Raw genomic sequence first — 25,988 nt, forward strand, 5'->3', positions numbered from 1 at the left:
AGAGATAGAGGTATGTTACTCTAGGAAGTTTCTGTAAAAAAATTTAACTTCAGCGAAACTTGAAGGTAAAGTATTCAAAATGTCAAACGTCGATCAGAATAGCTAACGGTAGCTAAACGAAAAACCACATTGAAAAGCCTCTTAGAGCAGTTTGACCATTGAGGTTGGTTGAGGCTAAAGAAAAACTGTCTCAGCTCTAAACCTATCACAATTAAAGAAATGGCCCTCTAAAACGCAAATGAAACCGGTCTAGACTGAAACCAGTTTAAAAAGGAATCTAGTGAGACTGTATAGTGAAAGACAACTGTCAGAGGAGGAGACCGAGGTAGGACCAGACTATCAAACACAGATCGAGTGTTTGTCAATTACTGTAAATTTAAAAAACGGGAAAACGGGATGCTAGACTGGACTAATAAAAAAAGGAAATAATGGGTTGCCTTAACACAAGATGCTGTCCCAACTGAATCCTGGAAACACATCTATGAATCAATCTTCAACTACCGTGCTCACTTAAAACAAAAGTGAATAGATAACACAGTGAACATGCCCAATATGCTGTGGTTCAACTGTTTGTTGGTCGGTGCTTGCTGAATAGTCCACATTCGCAATCCAGGATTAGCTTTTTGTAATGATCCAGCCCTGGTTTAGACTGTCAAGCATTACGTGAACGGGTATTGTCACTCTGACTTACTAAAATACTAAAAAGTAAGGATCATTACAAGTCAGAAACATTGCAAAAAGACACTTCACAATCTAGAAGGTAGATGTGAAAGTGGTAGTGTTTGAAAAACGACAACTGAGGTTTTTTTTGTGTAGATCTGGATGTATAATAGTATCTGTCCATTCAACTGTGATTCCAACACACATCTTGTTTATCGTGAAGTGACAACTAAAACTGGCTCTATGGTGAGCAAGGAAAAGGTGTTTTTTAACCACTTTTTTTAGTTACTTGGGGGAACTATTACCAATGCCAAACAACCGACATCCTAAGCTGAAGTACCTCCAACAGATATTCAAAAACCATTAAATTACAAAGATCAGACATTATTGATCCCAAATGTCCTTTTGTTCCCATTCCATAGCATTATTTACATGACGTTAACAGCAAATGGTTATGGTAACAATTTCCAAAGTCAAAGAAGTAAATGAGAGTTTAAAAGGAATTTTGAACCACTCAAAGTTTCCTGCTTTTCCCTTAATTGGCACTAGGCTTAAAGTGAGTCTAACTCATGCTTTGAATAAATTGCATAATACAATTACATTTGGTGAGGGTCCTGAATCTTCATACACAAACCTCACATTGAAACCATAACATGCTCACAGTAGCCAACAGTTACATTTCATAATTCATTTCTGTATAAACATGACAATGTCAAGTTAATGGTGAGTGACATACAATAATGTAAGACTTTTCATCGTAGTTACTAGCTAATCAGTCAATTTTCCAGTCTTAAATTAACATGATTCCATTTCATACCAAATTTCTTAGATACATAATATAATGTAATATTGGGCTAAATATACATTTATTACGTGACAGTGTCCACAACTCTGGTACAATTTGGTTAACGCAATAGGTAATTCCCCTAAAACCCTTTTATGATCTCTTTTATGACATAATAATAATAATAATAATAATATGCCATTTAGCAGACGCTTTTATCCAAAGCGACTTACAGTCATGCGTGCATACATTTTTTTTTTGTGTATGGGTGGTCCCGGGGATCGAACCCACTACCTTGGCGTTATAAGCGCCGTGCTCTACCAGCTGAGCTACAGAGGACCACGACATAGTGAGATGGCACCGTTTGGCTTCAAATGCACAACATATTATCATATTATATAGGCCTGCTACCAAGGGGAAATGATATACTGCATGTAAAAATCACATTATTTGGGAATCAAATTGGTTACCCCTCCATTTGATGACGTTCTAATAAGGCACAAGGGTGTAGAGGGAGGGGAACAGGGGTGTTGTGTTGATGCCGCTTGGTTGATACTAGTGCCATGTGTCCACATTGAGGATCGGGGACATGGGGCGCTGTGTACTGAACTACCCAATATAACCCACCTTTCTAAATTGTCTATAAATAAAGTTGTATTGAATTGAATTCACATTTCCAATTCACAGTATACAAGTTAAGTCCCTTCTACATCATTTTCATCAGTCGATTTAGGAATACTTTTTAAAACTCTGGTATAGCAGGTACACAGTGCAACATGTTATCCTCTCCGGTCTATACATGACAGATTATCCATCCATACTAGCCTATGTGGCCCAATCCAACACACGTCAACATCGGAGAAGAAGGAAGTCCCAGTCCATGTCCGGACCAATGAAAATAAAATAAAAACATTGAGAAAAATGTATTTTGAAGACCAGCTTATCAAATAACAATCATTATTACTCCTTGTGGCCATTAAGATAAGATATACTTTATTAGTCCATACAGGATGGACATTTTATCTAACCCCCTGGATATACACACACATCCACACAAACACACATTAGGTTGGAGAGGTAGGTGGCACCTGAGACATTGATGTCAGCAACCCTCTGGTTGCCGGCTCACTCCCACCAGATTTTTGCCCTCTTAAGCAGTGGGATTCGAACCAGCAACCCTCCGGATGCTGACCTGCTTCTCCAACCTCGAGGCTACTGCCGCCCCCATTCCAAATCAGGTGTGCCAAGGAACACTTCGTGTTCTGGTATACCTGATCGTCGTCCATTGGTGAATGTCTTTCGCCTTTTTGGTAACAACATTCCAAATTTAAAATAGAAGGTGCGGTGGGGGAAGGGGAGAGGACTGACTTCCCATATGACTTGATTGCATAGCTTTCCCGATAATGGTGTCCTCATTTTAGTAGCGCTGACCGCAAACCCTCCATTTTTTTCATATCTGGGAGCAATAGTGGAGGTTTCACAGTTCAGAGATGCTCAGAGTCCCTTTTTACACCTCTGTACAGACGTGTGATCCCACCTTCAGTTAGTAAACAAATCTGGAGAGAGAGAGAGACAGGAGAAAAGAAGATGGTTGAATGTCAGCCAATATGAAATACAGGCCCACAGGTTATCAGTATCAAATTTTTTAGGCATTGCTATCAGTGTACTGTGGAACTCCAGTGCATTTCACTGAACCAGAAACAATATATGTGCATACAAAATGTATTGCCTATAGAATTGTTCTATTATGCAAGGCATTCAGATGTGCGTGATTGGTGGGATTTAGACCCTGATTGGTTGACACGTCAGAGGTCTCCGATAGCGTCATGGTATAAATACCATGACAACCACTCCAAAAAACAAACATTAAACATTTAAACTATTAACATAACCCAGATCCTATACTTTTTGCTTTAATCTCAAGGATGCACACTATTAATAGTGAAGTACGTGCCATTGATGAAAATCAGGTCACCACACTAAAGACAACAACGGGCTGCATCCCGTCCCCCCTCCCCCCTTCCACAGGTTGCATAACCCATACCACATGGTATGTGCACAAATGGGCTAGCCCGACTGATGCATAAAAGAGAAACCTCTTGACATGCAAAAAGGCAAACAGCTCGAATGTCATTTAAAAAGATGGGTCTTTTAAAATGACAACAATGATAATGACTTCATTGGCCTATATTAATTATATTTATGATTTTTACAAGTTTAAAAGCTAGCTTCTTTACAGTGGTCTCCACTGGGGCTGTAAAAAGTCTGAACAACCCCATAAATCTCCCTCTTATGCAGCAACCACTGCAGCACTTCTGTTCCACAAGCAAAAGGGCCCCTTTCCTTCACTAACTGCTGGCAGCACTCTCAGCTGCTGTAACGGCCCTGCAGCAGCAGACACTGACAGGCTAAAAGCCAGCCATTATGGATTGCTCTTAAGCACAGGGGGATCGATCGGCGGTGGTGGCAGACTTCACCTCCCATTCCCAGTCATGTGCAGGCTTGTTGAGGAGGAAGACTGTGCCAGGGTCACGTTCATTAGGGCAAGCAAAAGAAAATGCTTTCAAATATTTTGCAACAGAAAACAGAAATGCGTGGTTCTTATTGGAGGAGTCCAGGTAGTCCCTTCCTGTTTGTCTGTTCTTCTGTTTAGGGCCTAATGAACACAACCCAGCTAAAGGTCCTGTCAAGACTGAGTGGGAGACACCTATTCTGAGCACAAGGCCATTTAAAGTCTGCTGAAACACAACCTTCCCCCTTGCCACTAGCATGCAGAGAGCAATTTCTCAAGCAAGAATTTTGCTAGGAATGTCAGAGTGGTTTGAGTGGGGAGGGGAATACAGACAATGTGCTGTTGGCAGAGAGGTTTGGAACTCTTTCTTATTGGTCTATTAACTAATTTACTGCATGGTGATGTCACCATAGAAGGCCAAAACTCCACCCCACCAAAAAAGGCTGAAATTTCAGGTGGTCTTTTCAAACAGTTCTTATACTAACATGGCATTATAGTAATTTTCACAGTATTATTCCAACCTCACAGCGTGGAAATATACTGAACAAAAATATAAACGCAACAGGCAACAATTTCAAAGATTCTACTGAGTTACAGTTCATATAAGGATATCAGTCAATTGAAATAAATAAATTAGGCCCTAATCTATGGATTTCCCATGACTAGGCAGGGGTAGTTACACGTGGTCTGCGGTTGTGAGGCCAGTTGGACATACTGCCAAATTCTCTAAAACAATGTTGGAGGCGGCTTATGGTAGAGAAATGAACATTCAATTATCTGGCAACAGCAATTGGCATGCAGTCAGCATGCCAATTGCAAGCTCCCTCAAAACTTGAGACATCTGTGGCATTGTATTGTGTGACAAAACTGCACATTTTAGAGTGGCCTTTTATTGTCCCCAACACAAGGTGCACCTGTGTAATGATCATGCTATTTAATCATCTTCTTGATATGCCACACCTGTCAGGTGGATGGATTATCTTGGCAAAGGAGAAACGCTCACTAACAGGGATGTAAACAAATTTGTGCACAAAATGTGAGAGAAATAAGCTTTTTGTGTGTATGGAAAATGTCTGGGATCTTTTATTTCAGCTCATGAGGAATTGGGAGGAATTCACCATCCAGCCTCAGGTAATTCACCCATCTTGAAGTGATTAGATATCAGCGGGGGTCGAGTATTTGTGGGATAGTGGTGATTTATGGTTTCAGTCAGGGTTGGCAAATGTGTGTGGATCTTTGAGACCCTCAGTGAAGCTATAGCAGCAGTGAGGCTTATCATCTAAAATCTGAGTTCATCCCTGAAAATATCCCTGAGATGAAGCTCCCAACTGCTTTTCACAACAGCAGCTGATCACGCCCATCTTATCTATAATTTAGAGTTTAAAAGGCTCCAACCATAAGGCCACACTGAGGCTCAGAAGAACAATGCTCAAAGAAACAGACAAAGTTTAAAATACAGACTGTATAGCCTACTCAAGTGTGCCTGACAAAAGAAAGTGATTGAAACCAAACACTGCACCAAACAGTACTGATATGGTAGACTCCCAACGGTATATGCCAATGCAGAACCCCAGCACTGCCATAGCAGTGGTGGGGCGGCAGGTAGCTTAGTGGTTAAGAGCGTTGTGCCAGTAACCGAAAGGTCGCTGGTTCTAATCCCCGAGCAGACTAGGTGAAATATCTGTCGATGTGCCCTTGAGCAAGGCACTTAACCCTAATTGCTCCTGTAAGTCACTCTGGATAAGAGTGTCTGCTAAATGACTAAAATTTAAATGTTACCAGACAGTAACACAGGCAGTTGAAGGCAGGGTGAGACGAGACCGAGGGGTGCGTACAGCAACAGATCCATTAGATAACATTTCATGACCAGCCAACAGTGCCTTTTGACTGGGGTCAGGGGAGCAGAAAGACAAAGCCCCCCAAATTATTACAGTGACACAGCGGAACTGGCCAAAGAACAATGCAGAGGTGTAATTTCAATGTAAACTCTGGATGTGCGCCCCTCCAAAAAACGGATGATTCTGAACTATGATCTTTCATGGAAGCGCATTATGAAGCTCACGACAAATTGATCTTTGGGTTGCTAGCCCAAGTTTCAGGCAGGCTTCTCTGAAAGCCATTTCATTAACCTTACCGTCTCAACCCAGTTTTTTACAACCTCTACTACTACTCAAAGTTCAAAACGCTCTCGTTCTTGGACACCCAACCTCCGCTCCCCACTAAATCATATATAAAAGTGCACCCCTGCTGACATTTCTCAGTCAACTCTGTAATATTGTGTTTAGCGTTCGCTGACTTCAGTCAGCCCCTCCCCCCACTCCCCAACCAGTTTCCATGATAACAAGCCTCTATACATACAGTGAAACACACCCACAGAACACATCGAGTACATGCTGTACCATACAGCCAAACCACTGTCTAAACGACACCATTTCCATAGAGACCCATAGTAAAGAGAGAGACATCAAGTTTGAACATGCGTTCTTCTGCTCACCTAAAGAGTACCGTGTTCCCTAGGATACGGTTGAACTAGACTCTGTATGGACCCTATACACTGTACATAGAAAGACTTGCATAAGGCACCACAGTCAATGTTCCCTGTTGATACTTTTTACCCATATGCAGTGCACTCGAAATCCCTCTGTTCATACAAAATCTTGCTACATTATTCACATCGTCAATAAAAAAGATGGCCAAAAAAACACAGATGCTCAAAATAAAAAAGAACCTCTTAAAAAAAAAATGGGGGAAAAAGCTAAAGTGCATTGGCCTGTTTTATCTGGGTAGAGGCACACAGATACACAAGCTGGCAGGCAGAGGACAAAATGTTCCAAACGTGAGCCTCAGTAAACCCTTGTGTAGAAGGAGCAGCGGGGGGGGAGCGCTAACAGTAACCATGGTCTGCTCTGAGAGCGCGCAAGTGTGTGTGTGAGAGGGTGGACGACAACTACAGCAATGGAGGATGCCCACGGCAATGGTGGTGGTACTGGGCAGAGAAGATCTCACTTTCAGTTCAGCCTAATCGAGGCTACCGCCGCCCCCATTCCAAATCAGGTGTGCCAACCTACGATATTCACCCCCTCCGCCCGCTCTGTGTTCACAAGATCTAATCCTTCTCCCTCCCATGTGTGACAGATTATGGATTCTCCCATCAGACAGGGGACCAGGGTTGGGTTACATAAGGCATAACAGCTATCCCTGCATCCAGCAGGACAAAATGAGGCCGATCTGCAACGGTTGAGAGCCACGCAACACTACGCTGCCGGGCGATATGGCCTAATTTATGGGCGATTCATGACATACAGTATATAGATTTTTTAAACATTCTCTAAATAAGCTTTGTAGTACAATTAACGTTCAAATACACTGCATTTCAAACGGTCAGCAATAATTCTAATGAATTCAGGGCTTGTGAAATTATACCTAGGCTAAATATAAGCCTTCCACAACCATAAGACCCACAAATAATGTCATTATTTTATCAAAATCGTTTAACCTGCATTTCTGCAATATTCACTGATCTGGTCTATGAAAATGCCGTTTTTGTTTCAAATGTAATCAGAACCATGCATAATGCACATTCACTAATAATGACTAAATTATTGTAGCAGGCATTTTAGAAAATTAACACAGGTCTCAAACAATCTCTCAAGCACAAGCCCATGTGCTAGTGAGTTGCCAGCTAATCTTTATATTCCAAGTTTACACAACTTTGATCTATTTGCTAGCTAACAAGGTAGAACAGTTGAATTGTTATGAACACACTTTGCTGTCCGTCTCCAAACTGTTTGAACAGCATGCTAGCCTGTCCACTTTGTTCAGATGTTGTGGCCTACCTTATTTCTCAGAATGAGAACGAGTTGCCAATTCCTTATAGAATTGTGTTTATGCTTATTGCACATGTATAAAACACAGTCTAGACAACTAAACTCAGCAAAAAAAGAAACTTCCCTTTTTCAGGACCCTGTCTTTCAAAGATAATTCGTAAAAATCAAAATAACTTCACAGATCTTCAAACACTGTTTCCCATGCTTGTTCAATGAACCATAAACAATGAATGAACATGCACCTGAGGAACGGTCGTTAAGACACTAACAGCTTACAGACGGTAGGCAATTAAGGTCACAGTTATGAAAACTTAGGACACTAAAGACGCCTTTCTACTGACTCTGAAAAACACCAAAAGAAAGATGCCCAGGGTCCCTGCTCATCTGCGTGAACGTGCCTTAGGCATGCTGCAAGGAGACATGAGGACTGCAGATGTGGCCAGGGCAATAGATTGCAATGTCCGTACTGTGAGACGCCTAAGACAGCGCTACAGGGAGACAGGACGGACAGCTGATCGTCCTCGCAGTGGCAGACCACGTGTAACAACACCTGCACAGGATCGGTACAGCCGAACATCACACCTGCGGGACAGGTACAGGATGGCAACAACAACTGCCCGAGTTACACCAGGAACGCACAATCCCTCCATCAGTGCTCAGACTGTCCGCAATAGGCTGAGAGAGGCTGGACTGAGGGCTTGTAGGCCTGTTGTAAGGCAGGTCCTCACCAGACATCACCGGCAACAACGTCGCCTATGGGCAAAACCCACCGTAGCTGGACCAGACAGGACTGGCAAAAAGTGCTCTTCACTGACAAGTCGCGGTTTTGTCTCACCAGGAGGGATGGTCGGATTCGCGTTTATCGTCGAAGGAATGAGCGTTACACCGAGGCCAGTACTCTGGAGCGGGATCGATTTGGAGGTGGAGGGTCCGTCATGGTTTGGGGCGGTGTGTCACAGCATCATCGGACTGAGCTTGTTGTCATTGCAGGCAATCTCAACGCTGTGCGTTACAGGGAAGACATCCTCCTCCCTCATGTGGTACCCTTCCACCCTCCAGCATGACAATGCCACCAGCCACACTGCTCGTTCTGTGCGTGATTTCCTGCAAGAAAGGAATGTCAGTGTTCTGCCATGGCCAGCGAAGAGCCTGGATCTCAATCTCATTGAGCACGTCTGGGACCTGTTGGATTGGAGGGTGAGGGCTAGGGCCATTCCCCCCAGAAATGTCCGGGAACTTGCAGGTGCCTTGGTGGAAGAGTGGGGTAACATCTCACAGCAAGAACTGGCAAATCTGGTGCAGTCCATGAGGAGGAGATGCACTGCAGTACTTAACGCAGCTGGTGGCCACACCAGATACTGACTGTTACTTTTGATTTTGACCCCCCCTTTGTTCAGGGACATATTAGTCAATTTCTGTTAGTCACATGTCTGTGGAACTTGTTCAGTTTGTCTCTCAGTTGTTGAATCTTGTTATGTTCATTCAAATATTTACACATGTTAAGTTTGCTGAAAATAAACGCAGTTGACAGTGAGAGGACATTTCTTTTTTTCCCCCTGAGTTTAGTATAACAGTCTTTGGCTAAAATGCTTCTAGCGGTGAGTGGTACCGCAATGCCGAGCGTGACAAACTGAGCATTCATTTTCCAGAATCAATGTTCATTGATACTAATGTTTTAGTAGTCTGCTCTGTGTGCAATTTGAGGAGTTGAGACATAAAAATGGTATCGTTAGAAAGGTTAACTTCTCCTCTATTACAGAAAAATAAAGTCTCAATGTCTTTCGTTGTCCATATGACTGATTCTGTTGGACTAAATCAGTGAGGAAGAAGTGATCTATCTTTGATGTGGTGAATGGCAGGGGGAGGGGCTTGGTGTGTGTGTGTAAATTAGAAGGTGCACAGTAACAGCAGAAAGAGCGAAGGAGACGAGATCAAAAAGACAACAACAAAAATTATAAACCCTTGATTCTTGCGGAACATGCATTTGGAATATCGTGCTAAAACATCAATTCAAATGTATTAGATATATTGCCCAGCCCTACTTCACAGTTAACTCACTGACACTCACAGCTCACTGGGCAGCTGGGAGGAGAGTGGCGAGGGGGAAAAGGTGAATGCCAGTCTATAGCATTCGGGATAGGTCGGAGTGCCCAAAACACTCAGACCAAACTGGGTTCAAATTCAGAGCGACCGATTGGACAGTTTAGATCTCTGAACGTTCCAGTCTTCAATCTCATCTATGAGGGATTATGATTATTAGGAGGATCCTTAGAGATTGTGCTCAATCTAATAAATTCAACCAATTAAATTAAAATGTGCGTTAACGTGGCGTGAGGCTACCGGTTTAATTCCCCGATGGTTTTAAATTGACAAGTTTTTGACAAGATTCTTGACAAGATTCTGTCCCATTCCTCCGAGCTGTCTGCTGCTTGAAATCTCAGTTGTATCTATGCAACCAAGTAGAGAGCTGCATTCCTGTGGGCCCCGATAGAGATCATTGCGGCGCGATCAGCGTTTTTCATGCTGCGGGCGGGAGCGGGCGGTCAGACCGACAACTTTGGGATATAAAATGGTTTTAAAATGTTGTCTTTCTGTTTTGTATTGTATTAAATGCACCTCTTTATCGCACTATTCATTAAGGCAAATTCTTGCTGCTTCATGTTCAGTAGCTTAAATAACCTGTAGGCTGCATGGGCAGAAAAGCAGTTGTCTCTCCAAGGAAATGTACTTCCTAAATATGATAGGCTCAAGTTGAGGATCTGGCATTGACTGGAAATAAATATTGATAACACGTTTATGCTAGGCTATTTGTCTATGCCTGCAAATAGTCCCGCTCCTAAAGGTTATGCAAGATTCTTTCTGTTTTGTATGCGTTATCTATTGTACTAAAAACACCTCTGTTGCAATATTCACAAACTAATAGCCTAATTCTTACTGCTTCAAGTTCAGGGCAATTCCATTGTAACAGAATTACTCTGAGACTCAGATTTCGCGGTTTAAAATGTATAGCAAACAAAAAACATAGATTTCAAAGTTTAACAAACCATAGAACTCCATGCACAAGGACTAGCCTGCTTTAAAAATGTCCACTGAATATTTTACAAAAACACATTTACAGGAAAAATTGTGCAGATTAAGTTTCGTAATTCTGTTGCCAAACTTGGGAGTTTTTCAAGTAAATGTCTATATATTTTGTTTTTGGGTAAATTGTTAAAAGTAGTCACTGTGCATAGAGCTGTATAGTTTGTTAAACTTTGAAATCAATGTTTTTTGTTTGGCATTCATTTTAAAGTGAAAAACTGTGGAATTGCCTTTCAGTAGCCTACCTCTCCTCTCTTTTGTTGGGCGTGCAAGATCAAGTGCGCGTATCTCCTATGCGTGTTCTCAATAAAATAGCCTGTAGGCTGCATGGGCGGAGAAGCACGGTGCAATTGTCTTTCAACCTTTCTTTCAACAACAGCCTTTCCCTCAACGTCAGCAAGACAAAGGAGCTGATCGTGGACTACAGGAAATGGGAGGGCTGAGCACGCCCACATTGAAGCGGCTGTAGTGGAGTGGGTAGAGAGCTTCAAGTTCCTCGGTGTCCACATCACTAAGGAATTAACATGGTCCTCACACACAAACACATTTTGTGAAGAGTGCTCATTTTACATTTACATTTTAGTCATTTAGCAGACGCTATCCAGAGCGACTTACAGTTAGTGAATGCATACATTTTCATACTGGCCCCCCGTGGGAAACGAACCCACAACCCTGGCGTTGCAAACGCCATGCTCTACCAACTGAGCTACAGGGGACAACACCTCTTCCCCCTTAGGAGGCTGAAAATATTTGTCATGGGTATGGCTGTTGCGGTGACCATATTACCGCCACACCGGCGGTCACGAGTCATGAAGGCAGTCAAATTTCACGTGACCGTGTAGTCACGGAAATTAGGCTTCTCCAAGCTCTGATACTGCTGCTGGTCATTAGTAGCCTACCAAACTTGCTAACTGCCTGGTACTCAGCACTCTATTGTCCTTCTAAATCACTCTGACATCAATGCAAATGTCATCGAAAATCTAATCAAACACTTCATGAGAGCCCATGAGCTCAACATTTCTATAGGCTATGCAATTGCGTGAATAAAAGAGGAGGATCCCATCATCTTTCTATAGGCTAGGCCTACTATATTTATTTCTCAACTTTCCTAATATTAAGCATATATCTTCTCTTTACAACAGGAGTATAGCCTACCTGGCTGGCATGAAAATGAATCACGGGAAAAGCGTCCTCCATTCGCTATTTAAGTGCATAGATTACATGTATTTTTTTTGCTACTTTTCGAATCATAGTCACACAACTCATGTAGCCTAGCCAATAAGCCAATATGTTTTGATAAGGTTTGTATCACAACTAAAGCGGCCAAACTTCTTAAAATTAAGCACATTAATCCGCTTTACAAGGGGTGTAGAGCCTAACTGGCATACACTACCAGTCAAAAGTTTGGACACACCTACTCATTCAAGGGTTTTTCTTTATTTTTACACTGTAGAATAATAGTGAAGTCATCACAACTATGAAATATCACAGATGGAATCACGTAGTAAACAAAAAAATGTTAAACAAATCAAAATATATTTTATATTTAAGATTCTTCAAATAGCCACCATTTGCCTTGATGACAGCTTTGCACACGCTTGGCATTCTCTCAACCAGCTTCAACTGGAATTATTTTCCAACCGTCTTGAAGTAGTTCCCACATATGCTGAGCACTTGTTGGCTGCTTTTCCTTCACTCTGCGGTCCGAATCATCCCAAACCATCTCAATTGGGTTGAGGTTGGGGGATTGTGGAGGCCAGGTCATCTGATGCAGCACTCCATCACTCTCCTTCTTGGTAAAATAGCCCTTACACAGTCTGGAGGTGTGTTGGGTCATTGTCCTGTTGAAAAAAATATTATAGTTCCACTAAGCCCAAACCAGATGGGATGGCATATCGCTGTAGAATGCTGTGGTAGCCATGCTGGTTAAGTGTGCCTTGAATTCTAAATAAATCACAGACAGTGTCACCAGCAAAGCACCCCCACACCATAACACCTCCTCCTCCATGCTTTACTGTGGGAAATACGCATGGAGATCATCCGTTCACCCACACCGCGTCTCACAAAGACACGGCGGTTGGAACCAGAAATCTCAAACTTGGACTCCAGACCAAAGGACAAATTTCCACCGGTCTAATGTCCATTGCTCGTGTTTCTTGGCCCAAGCAGGTCTCTTCTTCTTATTGGTGTCCTTTAGTAGTGGTTTCTTTGCAGCAATTCGACCATATATAAGTGATTATCCCACTGGCTATAGGGTGAACGCACCAATTGGTGAGTCGCTCTGGATAAGAGCGTCTGCTAAATGACGTAAATGTGCCCTTGAGCAAGGCACTTAACCCTAATTGCTCCTGTAAGTCGCTCTGGATAAGAGCGTCTGCTAAATGACTAAAATGTAAATGTAAATATAGGCCTGATTCACACAGTCCCCTCTGAACAGTTGATGTTGAAATGTGTCTGTTACCTGAACTCTGTGAAGCATTTATTTGGGCTGCAATTTCTGAGGCTGGTAACTCTAATGAACTTATCCTCTGCAGCAGAGGTAACTCTGGGTCTTCCATTCCTGTGGCGGTCCTCATGAGAGCCAGTTTCATCATAGCGCTTGATAGTTTTTGCGACTGCACTTAAACTTTCAAAGTTCTTGAAATGTTCCGCATTGACTGACCTTCATGTCTTAAAGTAATAATGGACTGTCGTTTCTCTTTGCTTATTTGAGTTGTTCTTGCCATAATATGGACTTGGTCTTTTACCAAATAAGGCTATCTTCTGTATACCCCCCCTACCTTGTCACAACACAACTGATTGGCTCAAACGCATTAAGAAGGAAAGAAATTCCACAAATGAACTTTTAAGAAGGCACACCTGTTAATTGAAATGCATTCCAGGTGACTACCTCATGAAGCTGGTTGAGAGAATGCCAAGAGTGTGCAAAGCTGTCATCAAGGCAAAGGGTGGCTATTTGAAGAATCTCAAATCTCAAATATATTATATGTTTAACACTTTTTTGGTTACTACATGACTCCACATGTGTTATTTCATAGTTTTGATGTCTTCAGTATTATTCTACAATGTAGAAAATAGTAAAAATAATGAAAAACACAGGAATGAGTAGGTGTGTCCAAACTTTTGACTGGTACTCTAAGTATTCACACCCCTTTGCTATGAGACTACAAATTGAGCTCAGGTGCATCCAATTTACTTTGATAATCCTTGAGATGTCACCTGTGGCCAATTCAATTGTTTGGACATGATTAAGAAAGAAACACCTGTCTACAGTGCATTCGGAAAGTATTCAGACCCCTTGACTTTTTCCAAATTTTGTTACGTTACAGCCTTATTCTAAAATTGATTAAATAAAGGTTTCTCTCAATCTACACACAATACCTCATAATGACAAAGTGAAAACAGGTTAAGAAAAGTTTACAAATGTATAAAAAAAACGTATTTACATAAGTATTCAGACCCTTTGCTATGAGACTCGAAATTGAGCTCTGGTGGATCCTGTTTCCATTGATCATCCATGAGATGTGTCCACAACTTGATTGGAGTCCACCTGTGGTAAATTCAATTGATTGGACATGATTTGGAAAGGCACATACCTGTCTATATAAGGTCCCACAGTTGACAGTGCATGTCAGAGCAAAAAAGCCATGAGGTCGAAGGAATTGTCCGTAGAGCTCCGAGACAGGATTGTGTCGAGGCACAGATCTGGAGAAGGGTACCAAAATATTTCTGCAGCATTGAAGGTTCCCATGAACACAGTGGCCTCCCTTCTTCTTAAATGGAAGAAGTTTGGAACCTCCAATACTCTTCCTAGAGCTGGCTGCCTGGCCAAACTAAGCAATCGGGGGAGAAGGGCCTTGTCAGAGAGGTGACCAAGAACCTGATTGTCACTGACACTCTAGAGTTCCTCTGTGGACATGGGAGAACCTTCCAGAAGGAGAACCATCTCTTTATTACTCCACCAATCAGGCCTTTATGGTAGAGTGGCCAGACGGAAACCACTCCTCAGTAAAAGGCACATGACAGCCCGCTTGGAGTTTGCCAAATGGTACCTAAAGGACTCTAAGACCATGAGAAACAAGATTCTCTGGTCTGATGAAACCAAGATTGAAGTCTTTGGCCTGAATGCCAAGCGTCATATCTGGAGGAAACCTGGCACCATCCCTACGGTGAAGCATGGACTGGGAGACTAGTCAGGATCGAGGGAAAGATGAATGGAGCAAAGTACAGAGATCCTTGATGAAAACCTGCTCCAGAGCGCTCAGGACCTCAGACTGGGGCGAAGGTTCACTTTCCAACAGGCCAACAATCCTAAGCAGACAGCCAAGACAACGCAGGGGTGGATTCGGGACAAGTCTCTGAATGTCCTTAAGTGGCCCAGCCAGAGCCCGGAGTTGAACCCGATCGAACATATCTGGAGAGACCTGAAAATAGCTGTGCAGCGACACTCCCCATCCAACCTGACAGAGCTTGAGAGGATCTGCAGAGAAGAACTCCCCAAATACAGGTGTGCCAAGCTTGTAGCGTCATACCCAAGAAGACTTGAGGCTGTAATCGCTGCCAAAGGTGCTTCAACAAAGTACTGAGTAAAGGAGCAGGTCTGAATACTTATGTAAATGTCATTTTATTTTTGTAAAGATTTTATTTTGTGCAAAAATGTATACAAATCTGTTTTTGCTTCGTCATTATGGGGTATTGTATGTAGATTGATGAGGGGGGGGAATTTGAATTTACTCCATTTTAGAATAAGGCTGTAACGTAACAAAATGTGGAAAAAGTCAAGGGGTCTGAATACTTTCCAAATACACTGTATATAAGGTCCCACAGATGACAGTCTCTGCTCTGACATGCACTATGCTATACCATGAAGTCCAAGGAACTGTCCATAGATCACCGAGATAGACTTGTGATGAGGCATATATCTGGGTATAAAAGGGTATAAAAAAATGTCTAGAGTGTTGAAAGTTGTCAAGAGCACAGTAGGAAACATTTGGAAATTGAAAATATATGGAACTTCCCAGACTCTGCCTAGAGCTGGCCTTCCGACCAAACTGAGCAACCAGGCAAGAAGGACCTTGGTCAGAGAGGTGACCAAGAACCCAAACACCACTCCGGCAGAACTACAAAGTTCCTTGGCTGAGATGGGAGAACCTGCCAGAAGAACAACAGTCTCTACAGCACTTCACCAATCTGGGCTTTATGGAAGAGTGGCCAGACGGAAGCCACTCCTGAGAAAGAAGGAGTTTGCAAAAAGGCACATGAAAAGACAATGACCCCAAGCATACAGCCAAAGCAAAGCTGGAATGGCTTCAGAACAAGAATGTGAAAGTCCTTGAGTGGCCAAAGCCCAGACTTGAATCATATTGAAAATATGTGGAAAGACTTGAAGATTGCAGTTCACTGCCACTACCCATCTAATTTAACAGAGCTTGAGAAGATCTGCAAGGAAGAAAATCCCTAAATCCAGATGTGCAAAGCGGATACAGACATACCCAAGATGACTGAAAGCTGTAATCGCCAACAAAAGGTGCTTCTACAAAGTATTAAGTATTGCAAAGAATTCTAAAAACATGTTTTCACTTTGTCATTATGGGTTATTGTGTGTAGATGGGTAATAAAAAAAAAAGTATTTAATCCATTTTGAATTCAGGCTGTAACACAACAAAATGTGGAATAAGTTCGGGAACTTTGGGGAGGTCCGTGTTCGTGATTATTATCCCCCACGGATGGTGGTCTTAGAGCCTCGTAGCTATGTCACAATGGGACGCCGGACTATTGTGTCTAAGCATCTGTGGACTATTATTTACACTTTTTGTTCCGTGCTGCATTTCCCCCTGGCAATGAGTGTGCCGAAACCTGGTTTCAAAGTACTTGTTTTCCTTCAAATACTTTGAGTGTGCGCAGATCAAGTATTTAAAAGAAAACAAATATGCTACTATTTGAACACGGGTGTCTTACAGCCAACCACAAAGGCACTGGGAGTAATCTACTTAATAGTCTCTCAGAAAAACAAGGTGAGGACATCCCCGGCCCAAAGACTGACATGGCACAATGTCCTTAGACGCCCTGAAAGTCCAAATGGCTTAGCCCAACTGGAATTAATCAGCCTGCCAAGAAATTCCGATAAATCATGATCAAATGTGATGTGAGTGTACCTGACAGGTAAGCAAAGGGCATCTGTCACTCAACTCAGCCCAAGAAGAATAGGGCTTGTTTGCAGAGCACCGATACCATCTCCCACACTCACGCAGAGGAGGAGGAAGTGGAGGGCTGGGTTTGGCTTGGGAAAGCTGACGAGCCCAGCTGATCTGCTCATCTACAGGCAAACAGTGTTAAACTATAGGCCCCTGAGGAGATGATCTGTCAGAGCAGGAGAGTGTTATGAAAGAACGAAAAGTGGGCCAGAGGGAGAGAGGGGTGGAGTTTGGACTGGCACTGGCAACCACACAGGATACACTTTGCCCCTCAGGGCAAGTAGCATGGTTTTGATTAAATCCAGAGAGAAAAAAGAGAAAAGAGGGAGAGGAGCGGTTAGATGAATAAGCAGAAAAACAATGAGTCGTAAGAGATCTCTGACATGCAGAATTGCTTGTCTGGACTCAGGACCAGCATGTTTGTATTTGAAACAGCAGACTGTGCGTCAAGGCATTACCAGCCTACCAGTTCTCTTGTGCTGCTGCGCTGAGTGTGACTGAACAGAGAGGGGAGGCCAAAGCCTCTGCTGAGTCAAGAACAGTTTATCTCAGATTAAAAAGTCAATGTGGCAGTGAGGAGAATAGCTTTCACTGATTTAAATGGGTATTAATAAAAGGCTAATAGAAGAACAACTGACCCCCTACTCAGCAAAAGAATGTGGTTCTTGAAAGTTAAGTGGAGGCAGACCAAATACATGAGTGACATCCTAACAAATCAGGAGGGCACTGACAGGGCTACTAAACAGCTGACTCTGATTTAGGATCAATTGACAGTGAAATTGGATCAACTGCTATTAGGTCACATTTAATAAGGGTCAACTCTTCAGTGAAGCCATATGAGTGAGTGAGCAGGTGAAATTTGTGTATGTGTGTGTCTATGTGAGGAGGAAGATAACCTACCTGGTAAAAGAGCAGTCCCTTCTCTGACTGACCAGGGGTTGGAAAGGGGAATGGGAGCGGTGTCACGCAGCACACGTGACTTGGTCCACCCGCACCTCCAGCTGGAAGGCGTCGGGCCGGTCCTGGGGGTTGACCGCCAGCATGTCCTGCAGCAGCTTCTTCACCCCCTCCGACATGGTGCTGCGTGTCTTCTGCGGGATGTGGAGCACCATCTTGGGGTTCCCCAGCAACGCCTCGCCCACCGGCACGATCTCGCTGCCCTGCCGCACATAGGTGCCCAGCAGCTCGCGCTTCGACTCAGCGTCGATGAAGGTGATCCGCTCCAGCATGGCCCAGATGATGATGCCCAGGGCGAAGATGTCCGCCTTGGCCGTGTAATGGCCCTCCCACACCTCGGGTGCCATGAAGAAGTCCGAGCCGCAAGTCGACGACAGCCAGAACTTGTTCACGTTCTTGTTGTCGCCGCTGCCCCCGCCACCAGCTGTGGGATGCTCATCGCCGTCTTTGCCACCGGCGCCCAAGCCAGCGCAGACCTTGCTGAGGCCGAAGTCGGCCACTTTGAGCACAGGAAAGCCCGACTTCTGGGAGATGAGGATGTTGTCGGGCTTGAGGTCGCGGTGCACAATGTTGTTCTTGTGCAGGAAGGCCACGGCGCTGGTCAGCTGGCGCATGAAGCTCTTGTTGGTGCGCGGGTCGGGTCGCCGTGACAGGATGTACTGGTTGAGGTCCCCGCCCTCGCAGAACTCCATGACGAACCACAGGTAGCACGGCTCCTCTGGGTAGCCCAGAATCCGCTCACCTGGGGAAAGACAAAACGGCATTAAAGGGTAGCAAAAACATACACACCTGGCTGTGAGAGGCCTCACACACTAGCCTTAGTTTATTATAGCTCAGTAACATTGTGGAGGCCTCGGATACCCGCTCACTCCTGCTCTGCCTTGAGATGATTCTTGGATGACGTAAAAAGAACACAGTGTACGACTCGCCGTTTTGGGCATGCAACAAAGACCGAAGGGAACACAAAGCCAATCTGGTTGCAAGCACCATGGTGCTTTTCATCACATCTGTGACAATATGGATTTCAAGTGTGCCATGACAAAAACTTGGAAAAACAACAAATCACAGAGTGATGTAGTCTAATGAATGGGACTCTAACATGCTGACCACACTGCTCGCGTTACATGTGCTCGTGTTGCAAAATAAATAACACATACATGTTATTCGATCATTTCATCTAAACTGCTTGCGTGCGTTAACGAGCGTCTGCGTAGCTTTCCTGCTCTGACGGATCATCTCCTCAGGGGCCTGTAGTTTAACACTATATTTGCCTGTTGATGAGCAGATCAGCTGGGCTCGTCAGCTTTCCCAAGCCAAACCCAGCCCTCCACTTCCTCCTCCTCTGCGTGAGTGTGGGAGATGGTATCAGTGCTCTGCAAACAAGCCCTATTCTTCTTGGGCTGAGTTGAGTGACAGACGCCCTTTGCTTACCTCTCAGGTACACTCACATCACATTTGATCATGACTTATCGGAATTTCTTGGCAGGCTGATTAATTCCAGTTGGGCTTAGCCATTTGGACTTTCAGGGCGTCTAAGGACAATGTGCCATGTCAGCATGTAAGGGTCTATGGTTTGATTCTGGTCCCCATCAACCAGTAGACTACCATTCTCGATGGGAAGCAAATACAAATGGGTATAATTCCCCATTATCTTCTTTGACCAAGATATGGGACTACACTGTTGAAGAAGAACAATTTGTAAAATAAAATAAAAATATATATAAAATAAAAATCTGCATTATCCCCAACTTGCAACGCATCCTTAAAACAACATGTTCAGGCAACAGTGGAGGAGAGAAATGCTTGAACCAAAACAAACACTGTCTCGCTAATTTGATCCAGATCTGAGGGAGATGACACAGTGATCAAGTAACATATGGTACGAGATTAGTGTTTCCGATGCCGAGTCATAAGTCAGTATTTTTATGCATGCTCATTAGAAGTTAAAATCAGGTTTTAAACATCAAAGTGGGTTTAGCAAGGGTAGGCTGCCATCGTATTGAGCGGCTTTCCACTTTGAAAACACTAACCCCGCCCCCCTTCCACATCATGTGCAACGATTGCTATGAAAACAAATGGGACTTGTTGCTTAGGCCTAAATAAACTGTGGCGCGCTATCTACACACATTAAGATAGGGCTGTGTGCAACAGTGCAATCAGCGATGCACTGATCTTGGCTAGGGTATATGGGACTGTGTCCAAAGACCACAACTCAATGCAAACACGGGTAATATGTCTGTGCCCCACAATGTTCGGGCTTAGTCGGCATATTTGAGAGCTGAGGAGGGTGAGGTGAACTAATGCAAGCTATAGGACTACAAATCCGTTCAGACAGAGTCAAGGCCAAGTCCAAGTTCTAGTCTCGCCAACATGGGGGGGTTGACCCTGAGATTTAAATGGGAATGGAAACAGTACCCCAATAACCCCCTTTATCCTAATTGTTTTTCATACCTGCACTGCCTTCAACAACGTCACACCCCCAGGATGTGAACAAAGTCTACAGTGGGACAAGGATAGAGAGAAGTTGAAAAAACCACTATGTCAACCACTTCTTTTGGTATTGGCTAACACATTCATTGACTTGCTGATATAGGTAAGGTCCTAATATGCAAAATTTTTGCTCATGCAGCTTCTGAGTTTTCTGAAAATCTATGGGGAAATTTCAATAAAACTTGTTTCAAAATGTATTATTTCAGTTTATAAAATGCAGGGAGTAACCTAATTGTGCAGATTGTGCAAGATACAATACAACAACTACCTTACTTTATCAACTCAGACAGAAACGTGTCCAAAGATGGGATCAAGTTTATATATAATTTCCTGATGGACAAGCCCTGAGCAACACAATGCGGCTTTGTGAGATGGCATTGCAGACAACTCTATAGCACCGTATCCCTTTAGCCTAGCCTACTTATGAGACAGTGCTTAAGTGTGTTACCTGAGCACATATTGTCCAACAAGCTTTCATAGATATGATGATCATCCTATGTTCTTCAGAACACTATGCTCTCAAATCTGTGCAGAAAGTGGGTTAACCTGACCAATATTGATGATAATGTAAAAAAAATGGCCAAAACATTTCTATTGACTTTTAGACTATATAGCCCAGAGAAGCACCTTCTGTCTTTAAAATGATGGCTCTTTAAAATTATGGCTATTGGCTAAAAATAAGTCAAGATTAATATTTCATTTGTTGACAAGTGTAATGGCCCGAATGGTGACACTTACATAAGGGCATTTCCATGTAAAAGGACCCATGTGCACCAACGTGAAGTTCATAGGAGCATGTCAAATGAAAGATAATAGTCATCTCATTATTTATTTTTTAATTAAGGCATATAAACATTTTCCAACCATTTTCCATCCTACAAATTAGGAATAAGCAAAGGCTTTGATTTCTGGTCAAGCAGATGGAAAGGGGTCTTAGATAACATCTACCAGAAAAAGTCTTAAGGTATTATAAATCAATCAAAACACAATAATGTTGAAGTAAAGACCTCTGCCAACTATTACCTACACATATTTAGTTTGATAAATTATTTGCCTTCTGTAAGTTCAAGAAACATTGCCTTGTGCATTGTAATTCTTTAAGATATTTTCTAATTTCTCTCCCTCATGAGAAGGGAGGATAATGAAAGTTCACAGAAGTAACAAGTAAAAGGTAGACCTACCTACCAATTAGTTATAGTATTTTTACTGATATCACGTTTGTTTTAATAATTAAGTGATGAAAACTTGTAATTCTGTTATCAAACTTTGCATCTGCACAGTTCTTCCAGTAAATGTGTTTTTGTAAAATGTTCAATGGAAATTGTTAAAAGTTGTCCTTGTCTATAGAGTTGTATGGTTTGTTAAACTTTGAAATCTATGTATTTTGTTCAGCAATATTTTGAAGTAAAATAATCGGAGTCTCAGCGTAATTTAGTTACCATGGAATTGCCCATAACCAACTATTTAAAAAAAAAGGGCAGCAAAGGCAGTACAGGGGCTGAAAGCTCTGAACATTAAGCCTAGAGATTAAAAACAATATTCATAAGTATCTGTTTCTCAAAAAAAATTAAATAACATCTACTCCTATTTAATAGACATTTCACATTTAGGTTAAATAAGCTTGATTAGGAAAAAATACAATTAAGTAGAGTACATTTAATAATAAGAAATATAAGAGGAAATAGCATAGGTAAATATCATAAATTGCGTGAAATATTGATTGCATAATTGTATCATGTATGCAAATTTGCAACCAACCAGGAGAGGGTTAACTGATGGCCAACTAGAACACTGTGTTCTCTCAAGTGTTGGAAATAGCACACATTTACATTTTTTAGTCATTTAGCAGAAGCTCTTATCCAGAGCGACTTACACCGTGCCTATACAACAGTATGGCAACGTGAACCTATAGGTGGGGAAATCTTTTTACTAAAAACAAATGTATGACACTGAGCAACTGATTACAAAATCAATAATGATGGATAACTATTCTAGATGTTTACATACTGCCCGCCCATCTAACAAGTCGCCCAATAGAAACAATAGGTAACGTGTTAAAGTGTTTAAAAAAAAACAAAAAAACTTTTGGTTTATTTCCCTTATCTACCTCGTTTTTTGATATGCTGATCAGCACTTTTGCCAAATTAGCCTACTTTTTGCAAACAATGGGTAAAACACTGAGCTAGCAGCTAGCTTGCCAATGAAACCATTGTTTTGATTGGCCTGCTCTGTATTGATCACAGATCTAACTAGCAAGCTATCTTATCAATTACATGTAGTTACTGTCATTAAAAAGGGTGACAAGACAACCAAACAGGCTGTGGATTATATCAACGTAAACATTAACTAACTACCTACCTAGCTAGATAGTTACCTTTTAGTGAAGTCTCCACCAACCGCAGGTATTGTTTGGACCTTTTATTTCCATGACTCATTTTCTGGGCCATGCCATTCCTTTGTAGTACACATTCCTCGAGCTGCACCACATTCTCGTGCTTCGTCTCCAGGCTTGCCAAGGCCCAGAATTCGGACAGAGCGAGTTCCACATTTTCGGGAGCGTTGCACTGCAGTTTTTTAACCGCTACCCTTGCCCCAGTCCTCAGAGCAATTGCCTCGAACACTACCCCATAGCTGCCCCTTCCTACCTCCCGCAACAGATTGTAGCGTGGTGCCATAACTATAGCATGTTCCAGGTTCTCGTTCTTGGAATAGTTCATAGAGAAACAGTCCTCCTCTATAGGGACATCGATGTCTTCGTTGTTGTTGTTGTTCCCTACCACCAGCGCCCTCAATACTTTGACCACCTCTCGTTTTACCTCCCGTTTCGTCTTCATTTTGGCGTTCTGTGCTTCAACCAGCCTTTTGAAAGCCCGCAGACTTCTTGGGGTTCTTATATTTCGCCTTCTCCCGTTGCATATATCCATGACTTCTTTTTAGTTGAAAACAAGTATTTAGGAAAAATATGTTTATCTTTCATTACTTGAGTTAAAACTAATGATCAAACTTCTAACGTTTAATTGTAGATTAAACGTCAGATAACCCTCTCTTTCTTCAAATACTGTACATCTATTTATATGATGCCGCTCTTTGAACACATTTGATTCATAAACAACTGTACTGCCTCAAATGTACAAAAGGAGAGGGGAGGGAGTGGCTTTCTCGGAATTCTTCTTCTTCTATGATATCATACCGGTCCGCAAACAATCGTTTAAGTGCATGCCGCCACCTACTGTGCTGGAATGTACGATCAATCATGATCTGCCCAATTATGTACTACCATGAAAATAAAATTCTAAACCAAATAAATCCCTAACTTCTACCACACCCTCCCCAACCCCATTAAACTTTATCTATATAATGCTGAAACACTCCACCCTTAGGATTGTTCAGCAGGTCAACAACCATTTCAACAGTAACATCTGTTACCCCCAATATCTCTTTTGCCGTCTCCACAATAACCTTCAACCTGGCATTTCTGCTTTCCACAACCCGAGTCGTATTGATAACCTTACCAATAAAAGCTATGAAATCAACTTTATTCATTATCAAAGTGTCCTTTGACACTGCAAATTCATGAGCACAAGATTTCTGAACAGGCCTCGAAACCATGCCAGGACCATCAGAAGCACCAGCCCCGACAGTAGGTCCACTTACTACAGGTACATCCATGTAAGCTCCATCAGTCCGCACTGTAGTTCTACCAATCTGTTTTACGGCCTCTGCATACGATACATCATGACTGATCTTATATCTCTGAGCCTCTCTAGCCTCTGTACCTGGCATCCACCAAATGCTGCACTGTGTTCTCCCCCACAATTACAGCACTTAACCTTCACATTGCTTCCACATTCACCATAATCATGTGCCCCTCCACACTTGGCACATCTTTTCTTTCCTTTACACTGAGCAGCTACATGTTCCATTCTTTGGCATTTAAAACACTGCAGTGCATATGGGACAAATTCTCTAACATTGAAACTAAGGAATCCTATTTGTACTTTTCCCGGCAAGACTTTCTCAAACCTCAGCATCACTGATAAGCTTTCACTTCTTTGACCCTCTTTCCTACTGATCAACCTTTTGGCCTCAATCACTCCTCATCCCTTCACATTTTCTTTAATATAATCTGTGGACATAGATATTGGGACACCAGTGATGACTCCCTTCAATCTAGCATAAGCACCAGGGACATGGCTTTTAATCTTCTACCCATTCAGCTTTTACATTTTCAAAATCTTCTCTTGCTGAGCATGGCTACCACACAATATTAACAATCTACCATTTCCAATGAACTGAGCTAATTTCACTTCACCTACCTCTTTCTCTACTGCATTAGTTAGTCAGAGAGGGTGTAAGTGAGGCCCTGTGGTCTCATCAAACACTATCACCACTTTCCACTCCAACATCACTACTCTTGCTTCCTACCTTGGCCCTCTTTATGCTTTCTTTACTAGACGCTCCACTACTTTCTGTATAATGATCTCTTTTCCTCCTATGTCTTTCCACTACCGACCATTCCGGCCCTTGACCCTCATCCTCCCGCTCCATATCATCAGAACTGACACCCATATTGTTGGCATTCCAGCACAGCTGTAGCTTCACCAACTTTTTTTCAATTTCCTCCATTTCGTCCGCACTACCTGCCACCATTTTCCATTAACCTCTTACCACATTTCTGCAATAGCGAAACAAGTTTCAATGACATCAATCAACTCTCACTTGTGGTCAAACAATCGGTCTCATTAGTTTCTAGTCGCACTTCTCTGAGCATCGGAACCCTGACACAAGGTCGCCCAGCCCTTGCTCCGACTGGTCCATCTCACAGAACAAGCAGGGCCATGTTCAATTGCCAAACATTCTCAAACGTTACAGATAGAAATGCCATGCATGTCAGAGTGGCATGTTTGTCTTACATAGGGTATTTCTATCTGAACGTTCCAAAACATTCAAATCAAATCACGTGCCCCAGAGAGTATGTTATAATTCTCTGCTGTTACTCAACTTTTAACATAAACAATGATCATACCCATTATATCAAAATGTTTTATGTAATATAAATACATTTAAAAATCCCACAAACATAGGAACAATATTGTAACAGAAGTAGCTAATACACATTGAAGTTATGCTGCATTGAGTGCATTCATAACCAAGTGGGAAGGTGGTAGCCTGCCCCTCCAACTGGTAATTACTAGTGGGGATACTCGTATCATCCCCGACAGAGGCACAATGCCCATATGGGGGCACGTACCCTCTCAGAATTGTTCTATATATTTTTTCTTCTTCAATTTTTTCCTCTGTAATATTACTAGACCCTTAGCAACTTTAAGAAGTTGGCTTTGGCTGACCCAGATAGGTTCCCTATCTCCCAACCTCATAACTAGCTACCAAGAAGCTATTTCAGGCTATCAATCAAGTTAGAGTAGCTAGCTTGTCTAACTACAGTGGGGAAAAAAAGTATTTAGTCAGCCACCAATTGTGCA

General features: G+C 42.5%; 1 protein-coding gene across 1 annotated transcript; it reads right to left on the reverse strand.

Moving 5' to 3' along the window:
• Positions 1 to 1,718: 1,718 nt before the first annotated feature.
• Positions 1,719 to 23,631, reverse strand: LOC121538257 (serine/threonine-protein kinase 35). Its single transcript, XM_041846110.2, has 3 exons — positions 22,880 to 23,631; positions 17,959 to 18,757; positions 1,719 to 3,000 (listed from the first exon to the last, which is right to left on the reverse strand). Exons 1-2 carry the CDS (start codon positions 23,427 to 23,429, stop codon positions 18,021 to 18,023), a joined length of 1,287 nt encoding a protein of 428 aa, XP_041702044.2. The 5' UTR covers positions 23,430 to 23,631; the 3' UTR covers positions 1,719 to 3,000; positions 17,959 to 18,020.
• Positions 23,632 to 25,988: the final 2,357 nt, after the last annotated feature.

This window comes from Coregonus clupeaformis, chromosome 24, assembly GCF_020615455.1.
Source record: "Coregonus clupeaformis isolate EN_2021a chromosome 24, ASM2061545v1, whole genome shotgun sequence".
Classification (NCBI taxonomy): domain Eukaryota; kingdom Metazoa; phylum Chordata; class Actinopteri; order Salmoniformes; family Salmonidae; genus Coregonus; species Coregonus clupeaformis.

Coding starts and splice junctions, on each gene's coding strand:
- LOC121538257 (XM_041846110.2), bottom strand. CDS start 23,429: ATGGATATATGCAACGGGAGAAGGCGAAATATAAGAACCCCAAGAAGT. Junction 18,758..22,879: donor GGTGGAGACTTCACTAAAAG/GTAACTATCTAG, acceptor GTCTTTCCCCAG/GTGAGCGGATTCTGGGCTAC.